At 31.2% G+C, this 21,123-nt stretch overlaps 1 protein-coding gene across 1 annotated transcript; it reads right to left on the bottom strand.

The window, feature by feature from the left end:
- Positions 1-13,831: 13,831 nt before the first annotated feature.
- LOC114196069 (cycloeucalenol cycloisomerase) lies at positions 13,832-20,871 on the bottom strand. Its single transcript, XM_028086577.1, has 8 exons — positions 20,652-20,871; positions 20,423-20,553; positions 20,053-20,136; positions 19,756-19,797; positions 16,537-16,647; positions 16,268-16,459; positions 14,554-14,651; positions 13,832-14,227 (listed from the first exon to the last, which is right to left on the bottom strand). The coding sequence occupies exons 1-8, from the start codon at positions 20,656-20,658 to the stop codon at positions 14,035-14,037; spliced, it is 858 nt and encodes a 285-aa protein (XP_027942378.1). The 5' UTR covers positions 20,659-20,871; the 3' UTR covers positions 13,832-14,034.
- Positions 20,872-21,123: the final 252 nt, after the last annotated feature.

The raw sequence follows: 21,123 nt of genomic DNA, 5'->3' as shown, positions 1-21,123 counted from the left end.
TAATGATAATATATACTTTCATCTTTTTGTCAATATTTTCACATTTTCCTTTTCCCTTTTTCACATTATTGTGCCACTTCTGGTGACAAAATGTGTCTTTGAAATTTTCTTTATAACCATGTCCATAATCAATATCACGATCACGATCATGAAAATATAAATCAAATGTTGTTGCATTCACTTATAGGAATGAAGCAGAACCAATTTGGACAGGTTTCATGATTTTCTATCAAATGCCCATTGCTTTGTTCAGCCATACAAAGGCATGAAATAAATTCATAATATTTATTGTTGCATTCACTTATGGGAATGAAGCAGATTAGGCGGATCTCATGATTTTTCATCAAAAGCTTTATTTTTTTGTCCAACCAGCCATACATAGGCATGAAATAAATTCATAATATTTATGAAATCTCTTTTCACAATATTTTTTGTCGCATGAGCAAATTAGTTACTTAGATACTTTATATCTTTATTTAATGGTATCCCAATATCCATTGCATCTAAATGTATTTCAACATTTAAAATCCAATATAAGGAATTCTTCCTTGTAATATCAAGGGTCACAAATCCAAATTTTGCAATGTTTCACGTGTTTAGAACTAGCACATAAAATAATAATATTAATAATAATAATAATAATCATCATCAAAATAATAATAATAATAATAATAATCACTGTCATAATAAAAATAAAAATAATAAGACGGAGATGAAAATTGATAAAGTCAAACAATTCTTATCACAAAAGGAAGAATATAAGGTAAAAATATAAATTGAGAAAGGATTAGAAAGAGCCTGGATTGAGACACGCAAAGCACTGTCGTTAAAGAGAAAAAGCTTTCACTATGTCGTTAAAGAGAAAAAGCTTTCACTAGTCCTCAATTGGTTGGAGCATCGTGCTGATAACGTGTTATGAAATAAAGCGAATAACAAAGAGAATAACAGATAATATAATAGAGAATAGAAGAAATAATAGAGAATAGATAATGAGAGAATAGGGAGCAACTCATATGTGTATTATTATTAATAGGAAGAGTCCTATTTATGGATACAACGTGTAATCCACAAAAGAAACAAATCAACTTAGTTAATACAAATATTTACATAAAGAGTAATGAATCATATGAGTATCAATCACATGAGTAAATTTATCAAATCAATGGACAATCATTAATTCATATAATATATATATATATATATATATATATATAATTTAAATATATATATATATATATATATATATATATATATATATATATATATATATTATGTAATATCTACCTTTCATTAAAGAAAAATAGATAATACATCATATTATAATATATATATATATATATATATATATATATATATATTATTTAAATGTATATCTTTATGTAATACTTATTTATCATTAAAGAAAAATAGATAATGCATCTTAATAATAATAGTCATTATCACACGTGTGTATCCCCCACGCACAAGGTTAGCCTTAAGTGTTCCAGGCCTCCTGCTACTCTCACCACTTGAGTCAGTACGCTCTATGTGAGACTAACTGACTCTTTAGAGTGTCAGGATGCAATCCTTACCTTGAATCTTTACTAAATTATATAAGTGAGGCACCACCATGAAATCTCACCTAGAGATTCATGGAATTACGTCCTAAGTATGAGGCACCACCATGAGTTCCCACTAACAGAGGTCATGGAATTACGTCTTGACCAATGAGGCACCACCATGAGATATCACCTAGAGATTCATGGAATTACGTCTTGACTAATGAAGACACTACTAATTAAATCAATTAGGATCTCCCCATGGAATCTTCTATATTCTCACACAAGCATTTGAAGACACATATTAAAATCATACAACATATTTCTCTCTTTGAAAATAACTAATTCTTATAATTTTTAGTCAATCCAACTTAACAACACATTCTGCAAACGATTTTATTTTAGAAATAAAACTGCAGCTTGTGTAAAGCTCCAAAAATTTAGTATTTATATTCAAATTAAATATGATTGAATCAAGAACCAAATGAAACAAGAACCAAATGAAACAAGAACCAACTTAATTGAATAACTATAAAGAAAGTTATGCACCAAACAAGCAACAAAGTCAATGTTGTCAACAACCAAACTACAAAGCTCCGATTCAAGATCCAACCGGTCAAAGTCAACAACTATGTGTTAAGGATCAGCAATTAAAATATCAGCTCGATCCAACAGTTAACGAAGTAGAAACCTTCATTTTACGAAAAGTGTGCAGTGTTGAAAAAAAGAGTAGTGCCACATCAATCAAACATACTCGCACACCATATATTTTTAATCGATCAACAGCCTCATTCAAGCATCATAGCCATACAAATAGACCAAAAATTGGCAAAATATCCCTTACTTGGAAAAAGCTAGCAAAATATCCCGACACCCAAGCAAGTGAGTACTACCGACCACAGAGCAGATTCACGAGCTCTAAAACAGTGGAATAGATTCAAAATGGGTTACCATGGTGAACCCTAGTTAGAATCATGATGACAGAGTTGGGAATGAAAAAGGTACGATGGAGAATCAACTTACGTGGACTGAAGAATGGAGTTGAGCTAACGCGAAGAAGGGTAAGACCTAAACCCTAGTAGAGCTTCTGTGAAGAGAAAATGGAAGAGTGAGAGCACTGATTTTGGCAAGCGAGGACAAAATGAGGGACCTGATGCTTTAGGGGCCTTGGCACCCTATGGGCCAATGTTTAGGCCCAACTGATTAGGGACAACTTTTAAAAATAAAAATAGAAATTAATTGAGCCTTATATATATATATATATATATATATATATATATATATATATATAATGATATATCATTTTTTTTCTTTAATGGTAGATATTATGTAAGGATGTGAATTTAAATAACTGAATTTTTGAAATTCTGCACAATATTTTTAAAGTTTTGAAATATTATTTTATGAATGTTTTAAATCTAAATGATTTTAACTGAAGAATAAATTTGGTACGAGAAAATTATTCTTTTAAATGTGGTATTTTCAATTAATTTCAAAATATATCTAATGGAAAATATATCAATTTTAACTATGTTTTTCAATTAATTTTGAAAAATTAATAATTTCGAATAAGATTAAGTTGCAATATATATTTTAGATAAATTCTTCGAAAAAACTATTCAAATTCTTAAATATTTTTAAAACTAATTTCAAATCCATATCTATATTTTATTAAAACACTATCATATTTTAAATTATATTTTTAAATATAATGAAAAAGCTTTTAAAACGGAATGAAAATATTGTATGAATTAATAATATAACAATGTAAGTTATATTTTTGAACTAATTATATTATTAATATTATTATTATCAATTTGAAAAATGTATGTTATCCAATATTTATTGTGTTTTTAAAAAATGTAATAAAGAAAAATTTATATAAAATCAATTGTATTATGATATTTAGTTATAACAATTACTATTAAATTAATTAATAATTTTTAATTGACTTTTAATATTGTTATTTAAAACTAAATTTATGACTTACCTTTTATTGTCCCAACCATACCATGAATCAGGTACAAATATACACAGTACACTGTCATAAAGAGCTCATTATGTCGCCTACTATGTGCCAAAGAATCCATCAACACAATAAACAACATCATCACCCCCAAATCGCTTACCTTATACCGAGCCGCTTACCCTGTACTGAAGAATCCCTTAGTTAGTAGTAAGCAACCATTAGTATCTACTGAGTCGCTTACCCTGTATTGAAAAATCCCTTAGTTAACAATAAGCGACCATTAGTATCACTGAGTCATTTACCCTAAATTGAAGAATCCATTAGTTAATAGTAAGTGACCATTAGAACTCATTGAGTCGCTTAACCTATGCTGAAAAATCCCTTACTTAACAGTAAACGACCATTAGTACTCACTAAGTCGTCGCTTACCCTGTACTAAAGAATCCCTTAGTTAGCAGTAAGTGGCCAATAGTACTCACTAAGCCACTTACCCTGTATTGAAGAATCCCTTAGTTAATAGTAAGCGACCATTAGAACTCACTGAGCTGCTTACCATGTACTGAAGAATCCCTTAATTAACAGTAAGCGGCCATTAGTACTCACTTAGTCGTTTACCCTGTACTGAAGAATCTCTTAGTTAATAGTAAGCGACCATTAGAACTCACTGAGCCGCTTACCATGTGTGATGACCAAATTTTATTTTATTATTTTACAATAACATATAACATAATTAAACTATTCACATATACATATCTTTATATATCTTACAGTATTGTATGCATATTAAATTTACATCATTTGGTACATATTATATTTTCTACACTAGAAAAGGAAGAAATATTATTTATTTACAGTTTTTCCCTCGTAGGTTAACCTTTAAACATGTGGAGGAAAAATGTTATGGATAGGATTCACTTGGACTATTGGGGGTAAATAAAAAGTGACTTCAATATGTCCTTCCAAGATAACCGGTGCATTTGAAGCATTTAGGAATGTGATAGTAGAATTTCCAGTTCCTTAAAATGTTATTGAATTATTTGCCGCATTAGTTTGTCATGTGTTTCCTGAAAATACTGCTACTATATCCGCAAGGAACGGGTCGGGCATGTTAGGGGCAGCCATCTACGATGAGAATATAATATATTTTTTTATACACAACCATAAAATAGGGAAGTGAGAATAAAAATATAACATGTCTTAATAAAATAAATAAAATGAAATGAAAACTCATTTTAGTCCATAAAACTTGGATATTTATTTCATTAATAAATATTTTGATTAATTTTGTAGTAACTAGTCAGGATAATTGAGTCTCATTATGGCCAACAAAGTAACTCAAGAACATCTCATCTTGAGTACTAACTACTCATTTAAATCCTCAAGGTTATACCTCCAACTACAAAAATCAAATTTTTATTTATCATAACTTTTATTTTGATATTGAATCATATAATTGTATAAATAAATAAAAAGGATCAGTGCCTAACCAAAAATAAATATAATAAATAAAAAGGACTAGTAAGTGGCTAGAGATAAATATAAATAAATAAAAGAATGTAAATGTAAATTGAATAAATAGGACTAGTGTATAACTAGAGATGAATATAAATAAATAAATAAGAATGAGAACTAAATATAAATTTGAATGAGGTTAGGGACACCTCACTTAAAGTAAATACAAAAATAAAAATAATTATGAAGAGATAAAAATATAATAAAAGTAAAAAGATAAAATGATAAATATCTTTTCTCCTTATCTTAATGATTGTGGAAAATGCACTAGGGTTGTATTGAGATTTTGATGATATATAATTTTTTTTCTCCTTTGCTACTACGTGCCCTCACTTTCTCTTATCTTCTTCTCTTCTCTTTTCTTTTTTCTAGACCCTTTGTGCACCACTACCTCTTTTCCAATTCTTTTTCTCCATTTCTTTCATCGTCTGTTTGCTATTTATAGTTCTTCATTTAGTTACTTATAGATTATTTTTGAAAGATATTTTATCTTCTCCTTATCACTATAGTAGTTTCTTTGTGTCATCATGTGTTTTGTGCTTTTACGTTAATAATGATTAGCTTTTTTTTTAATAAAATCAATAATGATTTATATGTACCTAAATACAACATCCATACTCTTACATTTAATATAGTTATCTATTAAGATTCCGCCATCAATATTATCTATTATATATATATATATATATATATATATATATATATATATATAGTTTTATAATTAATAAAATTATTTTATTATAATTATTTAACGATTTGTTTTTATCCTATACATTTTTATAATCTTTATATATATTTATATGTTCATAGTTTATTAGATTAGATACAATACAAACATAAAAAGTAATTATTATAAATTTTAGGTGTTAACATATTGAAAACATTATGGTATAAATTTTTAGATTTTACATTTTTTCTATAGGTACAAAAATTTTGTCCTCGAAATTTATTTACTTATTATATATATATATATATATATATATATATATATATATATATATATATATATATATATATATATATATATATATATATATATATTTCACTAAAATAAATGAGGGTAAAGGTCTCTTATTTTCTCTTCTAATTCCATGTAATATCTCCATTATCTTCATTCCAAATGACTTTCACTAGAGGGATCTGTCTGCCTTTCAGTTCTTTGACCTTCTTGTCCATAATTTGTACAGACATTGCATCAAATGTAAGGTTATTCTTTGATTGTACTGTATCAGGTCTTATCACATGAGTTGGATCAGAAATATACTTTCTTAATTGAGACACATGAAAGACATTATGAAGGTTGGAAAGGAAAGGGGGTAAACAAATTTGGTAAGCAACATGACCTATTTTTCTAAGAATTTGGTAGGGACCAATGAACTAGGAAATGAGTTTCTTTGATTTCATCACTCTACCAATTCTAGTGGTTGGTGTTACTTTCAGGAATACATGATCACCTTCTTAAAATTCAAGAGGTCATCTTTTCTTGTCAGCATAACTTTTTTGTCTACTTTGAGTTGCTCTCATTTTGTCCCTAATCATTTTGATTTTCTCTGTTGTTTGTTGAATCATGTTAGGATCTAATACTAAATTTTCACCGGTCTCAAACCAACACAAAGGTGTTCTACATTTTCTCCCATATAATTCCTCATAGGGTGTCATACCTATGCTAGAATGAAAACTATTGTTATAGGTGAACTCAATCAAAGGCAAGCATTGATCCCAACTACCATAATCTTCTAACACACAAGCTCTCAGCAAATCTTCCAAAGATTGGATGGTTTTCTCTGATTGTCCATCAATTTGTGGATGATATGCTGAGCTAAGCTGAAGTTTAGTCCCTAAGGCCTAATGTAAATTTCCCCAGAACATAGAAGTAAATCTAGGACCCCTATCAGATACAATACTTATTGGAACTCCATGCAATCTCACAATTTTTCTTATGTATAATTCAGTCAATTTTTCCAATGAATACCTAATGTTAATGGGTAAGAAGTGAGCAAACTTTGTTAACCTATCCACGATAACCCATATGGAATCAAATTTTTTAATGGTTCATGGAATGCCAACTACAAAATCCATTGTTATACTATCCCATTTCCGTTCAGATATATCTAAGGATTGTAGCATTCTTGATGGCTTTTGGTGTTTTATCTTAGCTTTTTAACAAACTAGACATTTTGCTACATATTGTGTCACTTCCCTTTTCATTTTAGGCCACCAATATATTTTCTTGAGATCTTGATACATTTTTTTTTTTGGTCGGATGTATGCTTAATTTGCTTTTATGTGCTTCCTTTAGAATCATTTTCTTAATTTCTTCATTGTTGGGTACACACATCCTATCCTTAAATCTCAAAGTTCTTATCTTATCCATGCCAAAATTCTCTCTATCCCTTTAACCTATCAATTTCTTTTTCTTTTGAATGAAATCATCATTTTCTTGTGCCTCATGGATTTGTTTTTGCAAATTGCTAGTGATCTGAATGGAGTTTAATTATATTTTATCATGGCTTAGGGTGACCGACAAATTCATATCTCTAAGTTATTCCAACAAATTCCTTTCATGAATCATGAGTGAGGAGATATGTAAAGATTTTCTGCTTAAAGCATCTACCACTACGTTTTCCTTTCTTATATGGTAATGTAATTCAAAATCATAATCTTTTAGGAATTTCATCTATCTCTTTTGTCTCATATTTAATTCCTTTTGGTCAAACAAGTATTTGAGACTCTTATGATCACTAAAAACTTCAAACTTACCACCATAGACGTAATGTCTCCATATCTTAAGTGCAAAAACAATGACAGCTAGTTCCAGATCATAGGTTGGATAATTTTACTCATGTGTTCTTAGTTGTCTAGAAGAATATGCCACTACCCTTTATCTTGCATAAGAACAGAACCTAATCCCATTTTGGAAACATCACAAAATATAACAAAGTGTCAAGTAGGATTAAGTAATGCTAAAACAGGAGAAGTGGTTAATCTTTTCTTGAGTTCTTGAAAACTATTCTCACATTTTTCTGTCCACACAAAAAGCTTGGCCCTTTTTGGTGAGTTGGGTTAAAGGCATAGCTATTTTAGAAAATCCCTCAATGAACCTTCTATAATATCCTACCAAACCGAGAAAATTGTGAATCTTAGTCACTGTTTTTTTGTGGTTCCCATTGTAAAACTGCTTCTACTTTGGTCGGACCCACTAACACTCCCTCTTTGGAAATTACATGACCTAAGAATTTCACTTCCTCTAACCATAATTCACACTTAGATAATTTCGCATACAATTTCTTTTCTTTCAAGATTTGCAAGACAATTCGAAGGTGTTACTCATGCTCCTTAAGAGTCTTAGAATAAATAAGAATATCATCTATAAAAACAATCACAAATTAATCTAAAAATGGATGGAAGATTCTATTCATATAATCCATAAATATTACAAGAGCATTGATCACACAAAAAGACATTACTTGATACTCATAATGATCATACTTAGTTCTAAAAGCAGTTTTTTGTATGTCTTCCGCTTTTACTGTAATTTGATGATATCCTTACCTCAAATCCATCTTAGAAAATATAAAGGCTCCTCGCAATTGGTCCATCAAGCCATCTATTCTAGGAAGAGGATATTTATTCTTTATAGTAAATTTATTTAATTGATGGTAATCTATACACAACCTAAAACTTCCATCTTTCTTCTTAACTAGCAAAAATAGGGCTCTCCAAGGTGACACACTAGGATGAATGAACTGTTTTTCAAGTAACTCTTCCAATTGTTTTTTCAGTTCTGTTAATTCAGAGGGTAACATCCTATATGGTGCTATAGATATTGGTCCAGTTCCAGGCACCAAATTTATTGAAAATTCAATTTCTCTGTTGGGTGGTAAACGAGGAATATCATTGGTAAAGACTTTAGAAAATTTTTGAACAACTGTTATATTTTTCAACTCAATTTCCTCTTTTATTTCCATAGAAGATAATAACAAGTACCCTTGAATTTCATTCATTAAAGGCTCACCTTTTGAATTGGTAGGTGATTTCAAAAGATTCTCAAAGTTTGGAAATATTACTAATTTCTCAACACAATTCAAAAGGACTTGATTGAAAGATAACATCTAATTGAGATAAAGGTAGACATACTAAATTTACAAGGAATTTTCTATTCTCAATGAACAATGAACAATCTAAACAAACTTTATTGGTAATTACTGAGTCATTTGTGGGAGTTGAAACAACCAAACTAGTTTTTAGAAAAAAGACCGACATATTAAGATGTTGAACACAATAATTGAAAATGAATGAATAAGTTGCACCTGAGTCATATAGTACATTTAAAGTTTTACCTTTAACAAAACACGTACCTTCAATTAGATCGTAGTTTTCAGCGGCTTTAACTCCAGTCATGGTGTAGACTCTTCCCGTTGTGGTTGGTCTTGCATTGGTTGTAGCAGAATTGAAATGTGGCTTCTATTGTCCACAGTCAAAGGATATATGACCAGGTTTTCCACACTTAAAACAGATTGGTCTCTTAAGATGACAATCTTTAGCATGATGACCTTGTCCGCATTTAAAGCATCTGATATGATTATATACAAACCCATTAGAATTTCCTGATGCAGATTGGCTGAATTGGGACCTCCATTGAAGCGATTATAAGGTTTTCCCACATTGTGTTTATTTATATTTTTCTAAGGTCCAAAATATTTTGGTTTGTTGTTTTGATTGTTCTCAAAATCTTCCAAAAATCTACACTTGTGAATAAGTGTAAGAAAATCATAAATTTCCAGTATTCCTACTACTTTTCTTAATTCAGGCCTAAGTCCATTTTCAAATTTTATACATTTCATCCTTTCTTCTGGGTGATAAAAGAAAGTAGAGTATTTTCCTAATTCTTCAAACTTGGATGCATATCCTCCTACTATAATACTTACTTGCTTCAATTGCATGAACTCTATTTCTTTTGCTCTCCTCACATCATTTGGGAAATATTTTTCTAAAAGCCTTATTCTAAATACTTCCCAAGTAATAATTATTCTCCATCCTTCAAGTAATATCCTGGTACTATCCCACCAATATTAAGCTTCTCCTATCAGCATAAATACATCATAATTCACCTTTTGGTTGTCAGCACAATTCATAACTCAAAATATTTTCTTCATCTCTTTAATCCATAATTCAGCTTTTTCTGGATCATATCCTCTAGAAAATTGTGGGGGTTTGTTTCTCCTAAATTCGGCTAAACCTTGTGATTCATGGTTTTCTTCGGGACTTTGATTTCTTAATAGAATTGTAGCCATATCTCTAATAGCTTATACTGCTTTAGCCAACTCATTGTTCCTCCTATTGTTCGCCATCTGGAATTGTATGAATTAGTACATTAAAAAAATCCTATGATACCATATAATGTGACGACCAAATTTTATTTTATTATTCTTTTTAATATATATATATATATATATATATATATATATTATATTCTATATTATACTTATAAAAAATATTTAACACATAATTTTACAATAACATATCATATAATTAAAATATTCACATATACATATATTTATATATCTTCTAGTACTGTATACGTCTTAAATTTACATCATTTGGTACATATTATATTTTCTACACTAGAAGAGGAAGAAATATTATTTATTTACAGTTTCCCCCTCGTAGGTTAACCTTTAAACATGTGGAGGAAAAATGTTATGGATAGGATTCACTTGGACTATTGGGGGTAAATAAAAAGTGACTCCAATATGTCCTTTCAAGATAACTGGTGCATTTGGAGCATTTAGGAATGTGATAGTAGAATTTCCACTTCCTTGAAGATTTACTGAATTATTTACTGCATTAGTTTCCCATGCGTTTCCAGAAAATACTGCTACTATATCCGCAAAGAATGGGTCAGGCATGTTAGGGGCAGTCATCTACGATGAGATTATAATATATTTTTTTAATACACAACCATAAAATAAGGAAGTGAGAATAAAAATATAACATGTCTTAATAAAATAAATAAAATAAAATGAAAACTCATTTTAGTCCATAAAACTTGGATCTTTATTTCATTAATAAAGATTTTGATTAATTTTGTAGTAACTAGTCAGGATAATTGAGTCTCATTATGGCCAACAAAGTAACTCAAGAACATCTCATCTTGAGTACTAACTACTCATTTAAATCCCCAAGGTTATACCTCCAACTACAAAAATCAAATTTTTATTTATCATAACTTTTATTTTGATATTGAATCATATAATTGTATAAATAAATAAATATGATGAGTGCATAACTAAAAATAAATATAATAAATAAAAAGGACCAGTACATGAGTGGAGATAAATATAAATAAATAAAAGAGGGTAAATATAAATTGAATAAATAGGACTAGTGCATAATTGGAGATGAATATAAATAAATAAATAAGAATGAGAACTAAATAAAAGTTAGAATGAGATTAAGGACACCTCACTTAAAGTAAATATAAAAATAAAAATAATTATGAAGAGATAAAAAGATAATAAAAGTAAAAGGATAAAATGATAAATGTCTCCTCCCCTTACCTTAGTTCTTATGGAAAATGCACCAGGGTTGATTGAGACTTTGATGATATATAATTTTTTTTCTCCTTTGCTACTATGTGCCCTCACTTTCTTTTGTCTTCTCTTTTCTTTTGTTTTTTACTGGACCCTTTGTTCACCACTACCTCTTCTCCAATTCTTTTTCTCCCTTTCTTTCATTGTCTGCTTTGCTATTTGTAGAGGAGAAGTTATAATTGTTTTTAGGTTAAATTAAACTAAGCCTAATGGTACAGTTCCTCATTTAGTTACTTATTGATTATTTTTATAAGATTTTATTTTGTCCTTATCACCACAGTAGTTTCTTTGTGTCATCATGTGTTCTGTGCTGGGATGTAGTACCAATTTGACTTCTCATCTTTGTTGTACAAACATGCATTGATACCTCTCCTTAATCTAACCTTTGAACTCCACTCCTCTTGCAAAACTTGTGGTATTTGTCCCAAGAGTCTGTTCTTGAAGGTCCCTCAGTCTAACACATTGGTTCTAACCTTTGACGCCATTTTTCACCCATTAAACCAAAACTTAACTTTCCTTGTCCACCGATACACAACCTTTTGCATATTCACATCTTCGAACAAGAGATGGTCTTAAAGGCCTTACCCAACCCTTGGAAAGGTAAGCAAGTCATGTTTGACCTTGAATCTGTATTCCTTGTCACTTCAGACAACGAACACAAACCATAGAGGCGCAACATAACACAAACAGGTATAACAGACAAACTCAACTATAACTCTACTTTCTTTTCCCAAAACCTTTAGAATTAAGAAAGGAAAACAATCTATGATATAATCATGAGTGTGCACCCTCATCACTCTACCAAGACATTTTCTATTCTTAATACTTCTAGTTCATACCCATTCCCTCCAAAAACAAGCCTGTGAGATTCACCTGGAACCTGCGGCCTACCATTTCAATAAAGCATCCAACACAACCTAAATTGGTTGGAACCTGCCTAGATGCTGGTATCGAGAATACCAACTCGCACCCCAACACATACTATCAGTCAACACAGCACAAAAGACTCATTCGAAGAGACTCAACAATCAAATCACACATACAAAATTTCACAACCAAAACGCAACAAGCTCACTCCCAAGGTTAAAAAATCTTTTGAAAATCATTGCTCTTATACGAAATGTAACATCTCTAACGAATGTCACTTGATTAAAAGATTTATAATTTCATATAAGTTCAATCGTCTGATTTTATTTACAAAATGCGAGAAAAAATTTGGAAATTTATTAACGCGCCAAAATCAAATCCAAAATTCGACTTAACTATTACAAGTTCCAAAGTCTACAACCATAATTAAAACAAATACATGATAAAAGAAATATTTTTCTTTAGATCAATCCCCATAGCTAGCCCTCACTTCAGCCCTATGCATCAACAACATCACCTGCAATTCAAACAAGTCACACAAATAGAAAGGGTGAACTCAATGAAACTAACAAGTATTAAAGACATATCATAAATCCTCACCCAAATCATTTTCACTTAATCCAAAACCCCTTCTGAGAACTTTATCACGCTCGTATCCCCACAGGAGTACATCCAATATGAACCTCACTGTTTGTATTAATCACGCGTTTCCAACTCCATTACAAACCTCTCGCTCGTAAAAGAATCCAAGCATAATCTTATACCCAAACCATCACACCAAATCATGCAAAACATTTCACAAATGCAAATTACCATTGCACTATCGCCTAGCGCAACCTAAGCATTACCAGACGAAATGATGTTGCAAACCACCTGACGATCACGAACATTATAAAGTAGTTAATATATTCAAATAAATAAATAAATTTTATTGTAATGTTTTAACATTATAAAGTAGTTAATATATATAAAAACTCAAACATGTTGGTTTACCGATAAATGTTGGATCCATTAACTTAAGAAAAGAGGTCCTTCTTAAAAGTATTAAAGTAAGTTTTAAATTAAACCAATCCATATAAAGATTAATCAAATTTTACAAAAACAACCTTATATAATATAAATAAATAAAACAGACTCCAACCTTAAACTAATAAACAACATTAGAATCAAATTTCACAAAACTCAATCCCACCCATACTCACCATTGTGGTACAAAAGAACTTGAGAGAAAACTCCATTTTACAGTCATTTTCAGCTAGATTACAGATTTCATTTTTTCTTTCACACACTAAAGCCTCATTTTATATGAAAGTGTACATACAAAATACCAAAAAAGAACAGCACAGAACATAGAACATGAAAAACAGTGTCCAAAGAACCGAGTCTTCATTAATTAAAATGAACACTGTTTAGTCACCTGTCTTTGTCTACAGCTGAAGGGAACATGAAAAAGCACTACAAAGACTAAAAGAACTAATCAGAAGTTTGGCAGTGTGAGCACTGTCCAAGTCTGATTTTTTCAGCACATTCTCCACACGACAATCTACAATAACTCTCATGTGAGATTGGCATGTCCTGTGAACCAAGGTAATCCTACTTGAGGACACTGTTTTGCATCTGGGATCAGAACAATAGGTCCCAAAAAGATGCGCCACAAATCAAGTATTATTGTGACCAACATTGCAGCACCTAAAGCGTCAACAGCCACTCTAGGCAAGTCCCATTTATCACCAGGTTTTTCATCTATCCTGCATATTTACAACATTTATCATCAATGAAATCAGTACAACATACACACGTTCCACCTTTATGTTGTAGGGTATGCAACAACTCCTTTTTAGAGAAGCAAAGAGGTACATATTCAAAACAATTTCAAACGTGGAATGAGGTAACTCAAACAACTTCTAGCTACTCCCTTCTTTCCTTTTTAGTTGTTGGATTTTTGAAAGATTGTTTATCTTGCATTTTATGTGTTCAAATCCACATTGATCACTCTTTTGTTTCAATTATATAATTATTTATTGATTTCTCAATAAAAGACAGATAAGAGGGAGGAGAGGGAGTAATGACTTACCTTAAAAACATTGGGAAGCTCACAATGAAGTATATGGCATAAAACAGACACCCAACTTTATACATAGTGTCACGATCCACAAATTCATAATAAGGGAACTGCATACATCCAATTGAAAACGTTATTCTCTAAAATCTGCATTTCATATTGCAGGTCAACTGCAGGATGATACGTTTCATAGACATACGTTGAAAGATGTATATGTATTTGTATTGTGACTAGTATTGAGCATTAAGAAGAGAACGATAGAAAACTAGGAAACTTGTCATCTGGGTGAAAGCATCAAATTTCACAAAGATGTAGACACATTATCATATGACATCTGAGGAGGAAAAGTATAACAAAAAGAAAGACCTTATAGCTAAAGCCATTTATAAGTGCATCTAGAATTATAAACCTTACAGGGTCAGAATACAAATATTAATCTTAAGCATATCAGTATTTCTTGTGTGCCACGCTCACTGTCACTAATACTGAATCTTGGGTTGTCAAAAGACAGGATATCAATATGTATCATCTTTAAGACAAGGAAAAAAAATACGGAAATTCTAATTTAAAAGAAAAGAAAAGAAATATAGAAGAAATGTGTAAGGTGGTACCACCGATAAATCTAAGCAGTGGAGGTTCCAGGGCACAAAAAAAGCAAGAGAATTTAAGTTAACAAATATGTAACACAGAAAAAAAGCAGTAAAGAAAAGAGAAAGAAAGAAAATGAAAAGAAAGTAATTGGAAAATAAAACAATGCAAAAGTTAAATATAGAGTAAGATCCTGAATATAGAATTTCTAAATTAACTAGTGCAGATTCCAAAAAATTGCATATACACACTTTCAAAATCTAATAAGAAATTCAGGCTTAGGGATGATTGTCATAATAAATATAACCTTGGAAAACTTGAACAACAAAAAGTAAGGAATATCTAAATGCCATTATGTCTCAAAAGCCTAACAATCTCCCAAAATTAGTATGTGAAGTAAGGTTTGCACTTATTTATATGCTATAATTTGGATGATACAATAGGTTCAACAAACTTTGTTAAAATAGACTTTGAAAGTAGACTATATCTCAATCTTACAAAATTAACTTATAAAATGAAGTTTGTATCCACTTATATATTATAATTTGGTGATGTGGGATTTCCAACAAATAGTACAAACAACACAAATATTCAAAACAATTCACTAATCATGACTACCAAAATATCTTGAGATACCAAAAGATAATATCTTTATTTGATTCATATAGCCAATCCTGCATAGTAGTAAAAGGGTTTTCTTGTGTCAAAAGATAAGTGCAAAATATGTAACAAATATGTAAAAGAACAGTTCAGGATATTTTGGGAAGGGAAACCAGAATATCTACATGAAGATAGGGAAATCTCAATTTAAAAAACAATGCAGGACAAAAGAAATATACGGTTTGCCTAACAAATGCGGAGATGGAGCCATGATCTAAAGAAGTAAGAGAACTTTGTACCAAATGGCATATTCCTTGCATTGTACAACGATATTGAAACTCAAATTGTCAAGGGTTAGGTTTCACGACTACATATTTTATAGATAAGATGTCAGATAAACTTGAATAGCAATGATTAACACAAATTCAAATACTTTGATACCACAAAATTAAGAATTGCATTCCAAGAAAATATTGAAAATGCATGATTAAACAAAGTCTGAGAAAAGAAAACAGCAGAATGTTTAATTACAGCGTACATTAGAGATAGCCACGGTCTCCAGGTAGGCTATAAAATAAGCAAGCGCGAGAATCCATGCAGCTTCGGTAGCCCATTGAATTTTTTCAGGCAAATCAGCAATAAAATGTCGTAACCGACGCAGTGTCATGTTCGATGAAACGTGATAAAACAGGAAGCAAACATGAGTGAGCAGGAATGTTGTGTGCGGTACCTGCAACCACCAAATAGGGCAATTCAATAACGAATATGTGGTCACACTAAGAGATAATTCATTGGTCTTTGGCTTACATTGTTCATTTTCCATGATGGGAAGGTATAAGATGCACCAAGAACTGTGAAAAAATAATGAGTCCAGAAATAATTTCCAACATAACTGAAGATTATTATCCAGAGACTAGCCTGTCAGTATTAAATATGAACAGATTAGGCAGTGAGTAGGTCAACTGAATAAACACAAGTATGTTTTATAATATGTAGGCACACAAAATAAATACATAAGTATAAAAATGTCAGAAATAATGTAAATAGGGTAATTAAGTGGATATATCTTATTATGTAATCATGATAACTAACATAACTGTAGTTTTTGTATTTATGACACCCATTGCATAATAGCCTCCATTGTGTTAGTGTATCAGGTACACGGAATTCATCATGCTAGACAACCTTAATTCCTGAACAACCAGTGATTGGGGCCACTACCGATTAGGGAAACTGTTTTTCTAAGAAACATGTTTCTACTATTTCCCATCTCTTTTTTTTGGTCGTGTTTCTATTTCCAACCATTACTTTCTCTCCTTTCCAGTGTTCCATCACTGTTCACCCACTTTTCATACTACTTTTCTGGTCATTGACCCCAAGATCAAGAGTGCAATCTCAACACTGGCCAACCCCCTATTTTTCAAGACAAACAAACATCACACTCGCTTTGTTTCTGTTTGTTGTTTCTCTCTCACCACAGTTGTGACTAGAAGCCTCCAACAGTGCATGGAGGTTCATCCCTCCCAGTTTGATACTCTCATTTTCCCCAACTATTACTCTCCTCTCAAGTGAAAGGATGCATGGGAGCAACTTGGGCATCCAACATTAAACATTTCTTGGTGATGTTGACCACCTTCTTGTGAAGGACAAATTTAAAAATGATTATTCCAAGTGGAATAAGATCGGTGGGCAGCTGTGCTAAAGCAGATTTTTCATTTTCATGAAAGATGGGGATTTGTTTGGGAGCATTGCTCTCCACACCAAACACCTTTACCAAATTTACCAAAACCTCGTGATTGTCATCGCCCAATATTTGGTTAAAATGAGTTGTGTCCTTCAATAAAGTGTGTGTGTGTGTGTGTGTGTCAATACACAGTAGTCAAAGCTTTCTCCCTTAAATATCATTTTTTTCTTAACTAAACCATGACAGGCCTTTTTCCTCACTTTTGGCTCAATGAGTTTTGGAGAGGGAAAGTAGGAGTATTATGTCCATTCTTGGCTGAAAGAAGAAGTTGGGCAGCCCCTGAAGGTCATTGATCTTCCAAGTTAATTAGCACAACTCATCCAGCTGTAGTCTTCCTTCGGTTTTTTGAGAACTTTTGTTCATCTTTTTCTTGCTGATCTGGGGAAGTAAAGAAAACCAATTGGGAAATTGACTTACTGCACTATTTGCAATTTGGGAAATTGTAAATAGTGTAATAACTCAATTTCTCAAACTGATATGTAGTAATTTGAATTTTAAAAGTATAATAAGAGAGTTATAGGAGAATGCCTCTAGTATGAAGACATGTGTCATGTCATAAAAGAGTTGTCAAGCACTTTGGGTGTAGCATTTTAATTAGAGATAAATTAGATGACCAAAATATGATTTTGGCTCCTTGTCTGAATTTTTTATTTCAGTTTGATCTCTTAAATTTAAAAGGCTCCAGTTCGGTTCCTTAAAATATCTTTTTTAACCAAATTGGTCCTTAGTTACCACACTAATTTGGTTAACTTGATGACATGTGACAAACTGTGACAGTGAGAGATGTCACTGTCACATGGACATTTGCTATGTCAACTAAAATTAACATTAGTGTATAAACCTGAAAAAAGGACCATATTTATCTAATGATAACACTTTGAGAAACCAAAGTGAAACTTTTTAAACTCAAGGGACCAAACTGAAACAAGAAAAATCAGACAAGGAACCAGAATCATAGTTTGGCCAAATTTGATCCACTGGAAACGCAAAATAAAAGAAAAAAAAAAAAAAAACAGAGCATACTTGCAAGTTGCAAGGTTAAGTGTCAAAGAAAAATATTGAGCAATGACTTCTGCCACCTATGAAATTATCTGACTGAAACAATTGCTTAAAGTACTCAGGTTGAGGAGGTTACACAATGAAACTTATTTGTGACAATAAAATGGCTTTGTATATCACCTAAAATTCAATCTTTCATTAGTGGACAAACATGTTAACATAGATTGCTATTTCATTAGGCAAAAGATCTTATACAAGCATATTGTCAGTTCTAATGCAAGATGCCTTTATCAAGTCCTTGATAGGTCCTTCAGTTATAAGTAATTCAGTTTCATATATATATATATATATATATATATATATATATATATATATATATATATATATATATATATATATATATATATATATATATATATATATATATATATATATATATATATATATATATATATATATATTATGCAATCAAAATAACTAGGGTAACTATAATGTTTGTATTTGGACACCTATTATACATAATGGCCTCCCCATGTAATTGAGACATGAAATCATCACATGACTCGTCATATTTCTCTCAATAAAATCTATTTAGGATGCACAAACAACTTAATCTGAATACAAAATGAATGGAAACTCCAAATTCTAAATGTCTTAATCAAGAGACGGGGAATTGCACCAATCCAAGTCATCTACCTTTATCGGAGGATGGCTAGAATCCCCTTATTTGTAGATCTTGACCTGAAGAGTATGGTTACCAAAATAGAGGTTGTCTAATGAAATCATGTGGTATGCGATCAAGAATGCCTCAAATGAATTAACTTACAATTCACAATTCCTACAGTAATGCCATTTCTAATGCTCATTCTTGCTTGAAGAATAAAAGCAGGTTTCATCCTAAACCTATTTCTACACTTTATTATTTTGGATTCGCCCGTTTTATCAATGTTTTCAGATTAAGAAGCAGATACAAGATCAATGACAAACAAAATGCAAACTGTGCATTTGATGACTTAATGATTAGTTGTAGTTCCTATAGAGGCCCCTAATGGAAAATAATGGAGTAAAGGGAATGAACAGGGGGAGGATTAACCCCCACAACAAGCTGTTTGGTATTGGGGGAGAAAATAGCTGAGCTGGGCATGCCAGGTAATTACTAGCTCTTATCTGTTTAAGAGAATCAATTTATTCATATACACAAAGACAAATCATTACTTAGAATATCATAAAACAATATAGCAACGATAAGTATTGAAAAATTTTATATCTATCAAAACACTTGCCTTGACCCAATATCGATCCTTCCAATGAATGCTTTTATCTGCCTGCAAATTTTGATATCACAAAAAAATTAATTACACCACTCTCAGTTCATGCTTACTACAACAGAGCAAGAAGAGAAGATAAATCATTTTCTAAGTGAGTCACACTACTAAAAATGATCAACAACAACTGAAACCCGACATCAGATGTTATTTAAATAAGCACAAAAATAAGTACTAGTCTTGGCTTCAATTCATAAAATAGACCACAATGAACAGACAAGCATTCAATTTCAAGGAAAATAATTAAGCACACACCTTTCCGACAAGCAGCATTGGGATGACAAAGGCAGGAACAGCCGAAACCAATCCGAGAAGCAAGTACTCCAATTCTGTGAATTTCTGCCAAACTCATAATTAAAACTTAAAAGTGAATTCTACCATTCATGGTTTGATATTCACATGACAAAAGAAAGATAAAACCCCAACTGACCAATACCTGCACAACACATCCATATATGAAGAGACAAACAACCATTCATTATGACTAAGTCTTGAACGGGAAGTAGTCCAGTAATGGACCCAAAAGATCGAAATTTTTAATAAACTCTGGGGTCCCACATGCGAAATAAAGACCCTAATTATCACATTTACAAAAATAAATGTAAAAGGTGAAAAAGGGTAAAACCTCGTAAAGATTGAAGGGAATAACAATGCCAAGACAGAGGGTGAGCCAGAAGGGGGTGTAGAGAAGGAAGAAGAGTTCACCCCATCTCTTGCTGGGGTTTGGAGCCAGCCATAGGCTTGGAGGAACAGAAGCTGCAATTGCCAAAAGGGAATTCCATCGGATAAAGACGAAGGGTAGCCATGATTATGAATGAATCTGAGATCTGATAAAATTCAAACAGAAAAATTACCAGTCATTTTGGAATGGGATCTGCTTCAAGGACTGTTAAATGAAATGAATGATGAATGAATAAACTCTTAAGTGAGTGGATTGTTCAAATGCATAAACTGTGACAAGCTGAAAAGAGTGAAAGCTTGGTGAAGGAGGTGTTACAGGTTCCACTTTGCCTTTTGTTTTAACTTTCATCTCCTGAACATGACTTTTATTTTCAGGATCTATTGTTTTTTTTTTTTGGCTTTTTATCTACAAATTTTAATGTCTTTTTGGCTTCTTATTTAAAACTTTAATGTTTGTTTGACTTTTCATTTTCTGGTTTTAGACAGTGACAACATTTTCATGGTTGATGGTTGGTAGTACATGTACACTTGTTTGCTACATACAATTTATTATAGTGTTTTCTATTCTATTTGGTAAATATGTTTTTTTAATGTAACTTTCAAAATATTATTTATGTCCACTACAAAACTTGGTCTTATTTTTAC

The sequence above is a fragment of the Vigna unguiculata genome, chromosome 9 (assembly GCF_004118075.2).
Source record: "Vigna unguiculata cultivar IT97K-499-35 chromosome 9, ASM411807v1, whole genome shotgun sequence".
Classification (NCBI taxonomy): Eukaryota; Viridiplantae; Streptophyta; class Magnoliopsida; order Fabales; family Fabaceae; genus Vigna; species Vigna unguiculata.
The sequence above is the reverse complement of the archived record's forward strand: the minus strand, read 5'-3'. Positions and strand labels throughout refer to the sequence as shown.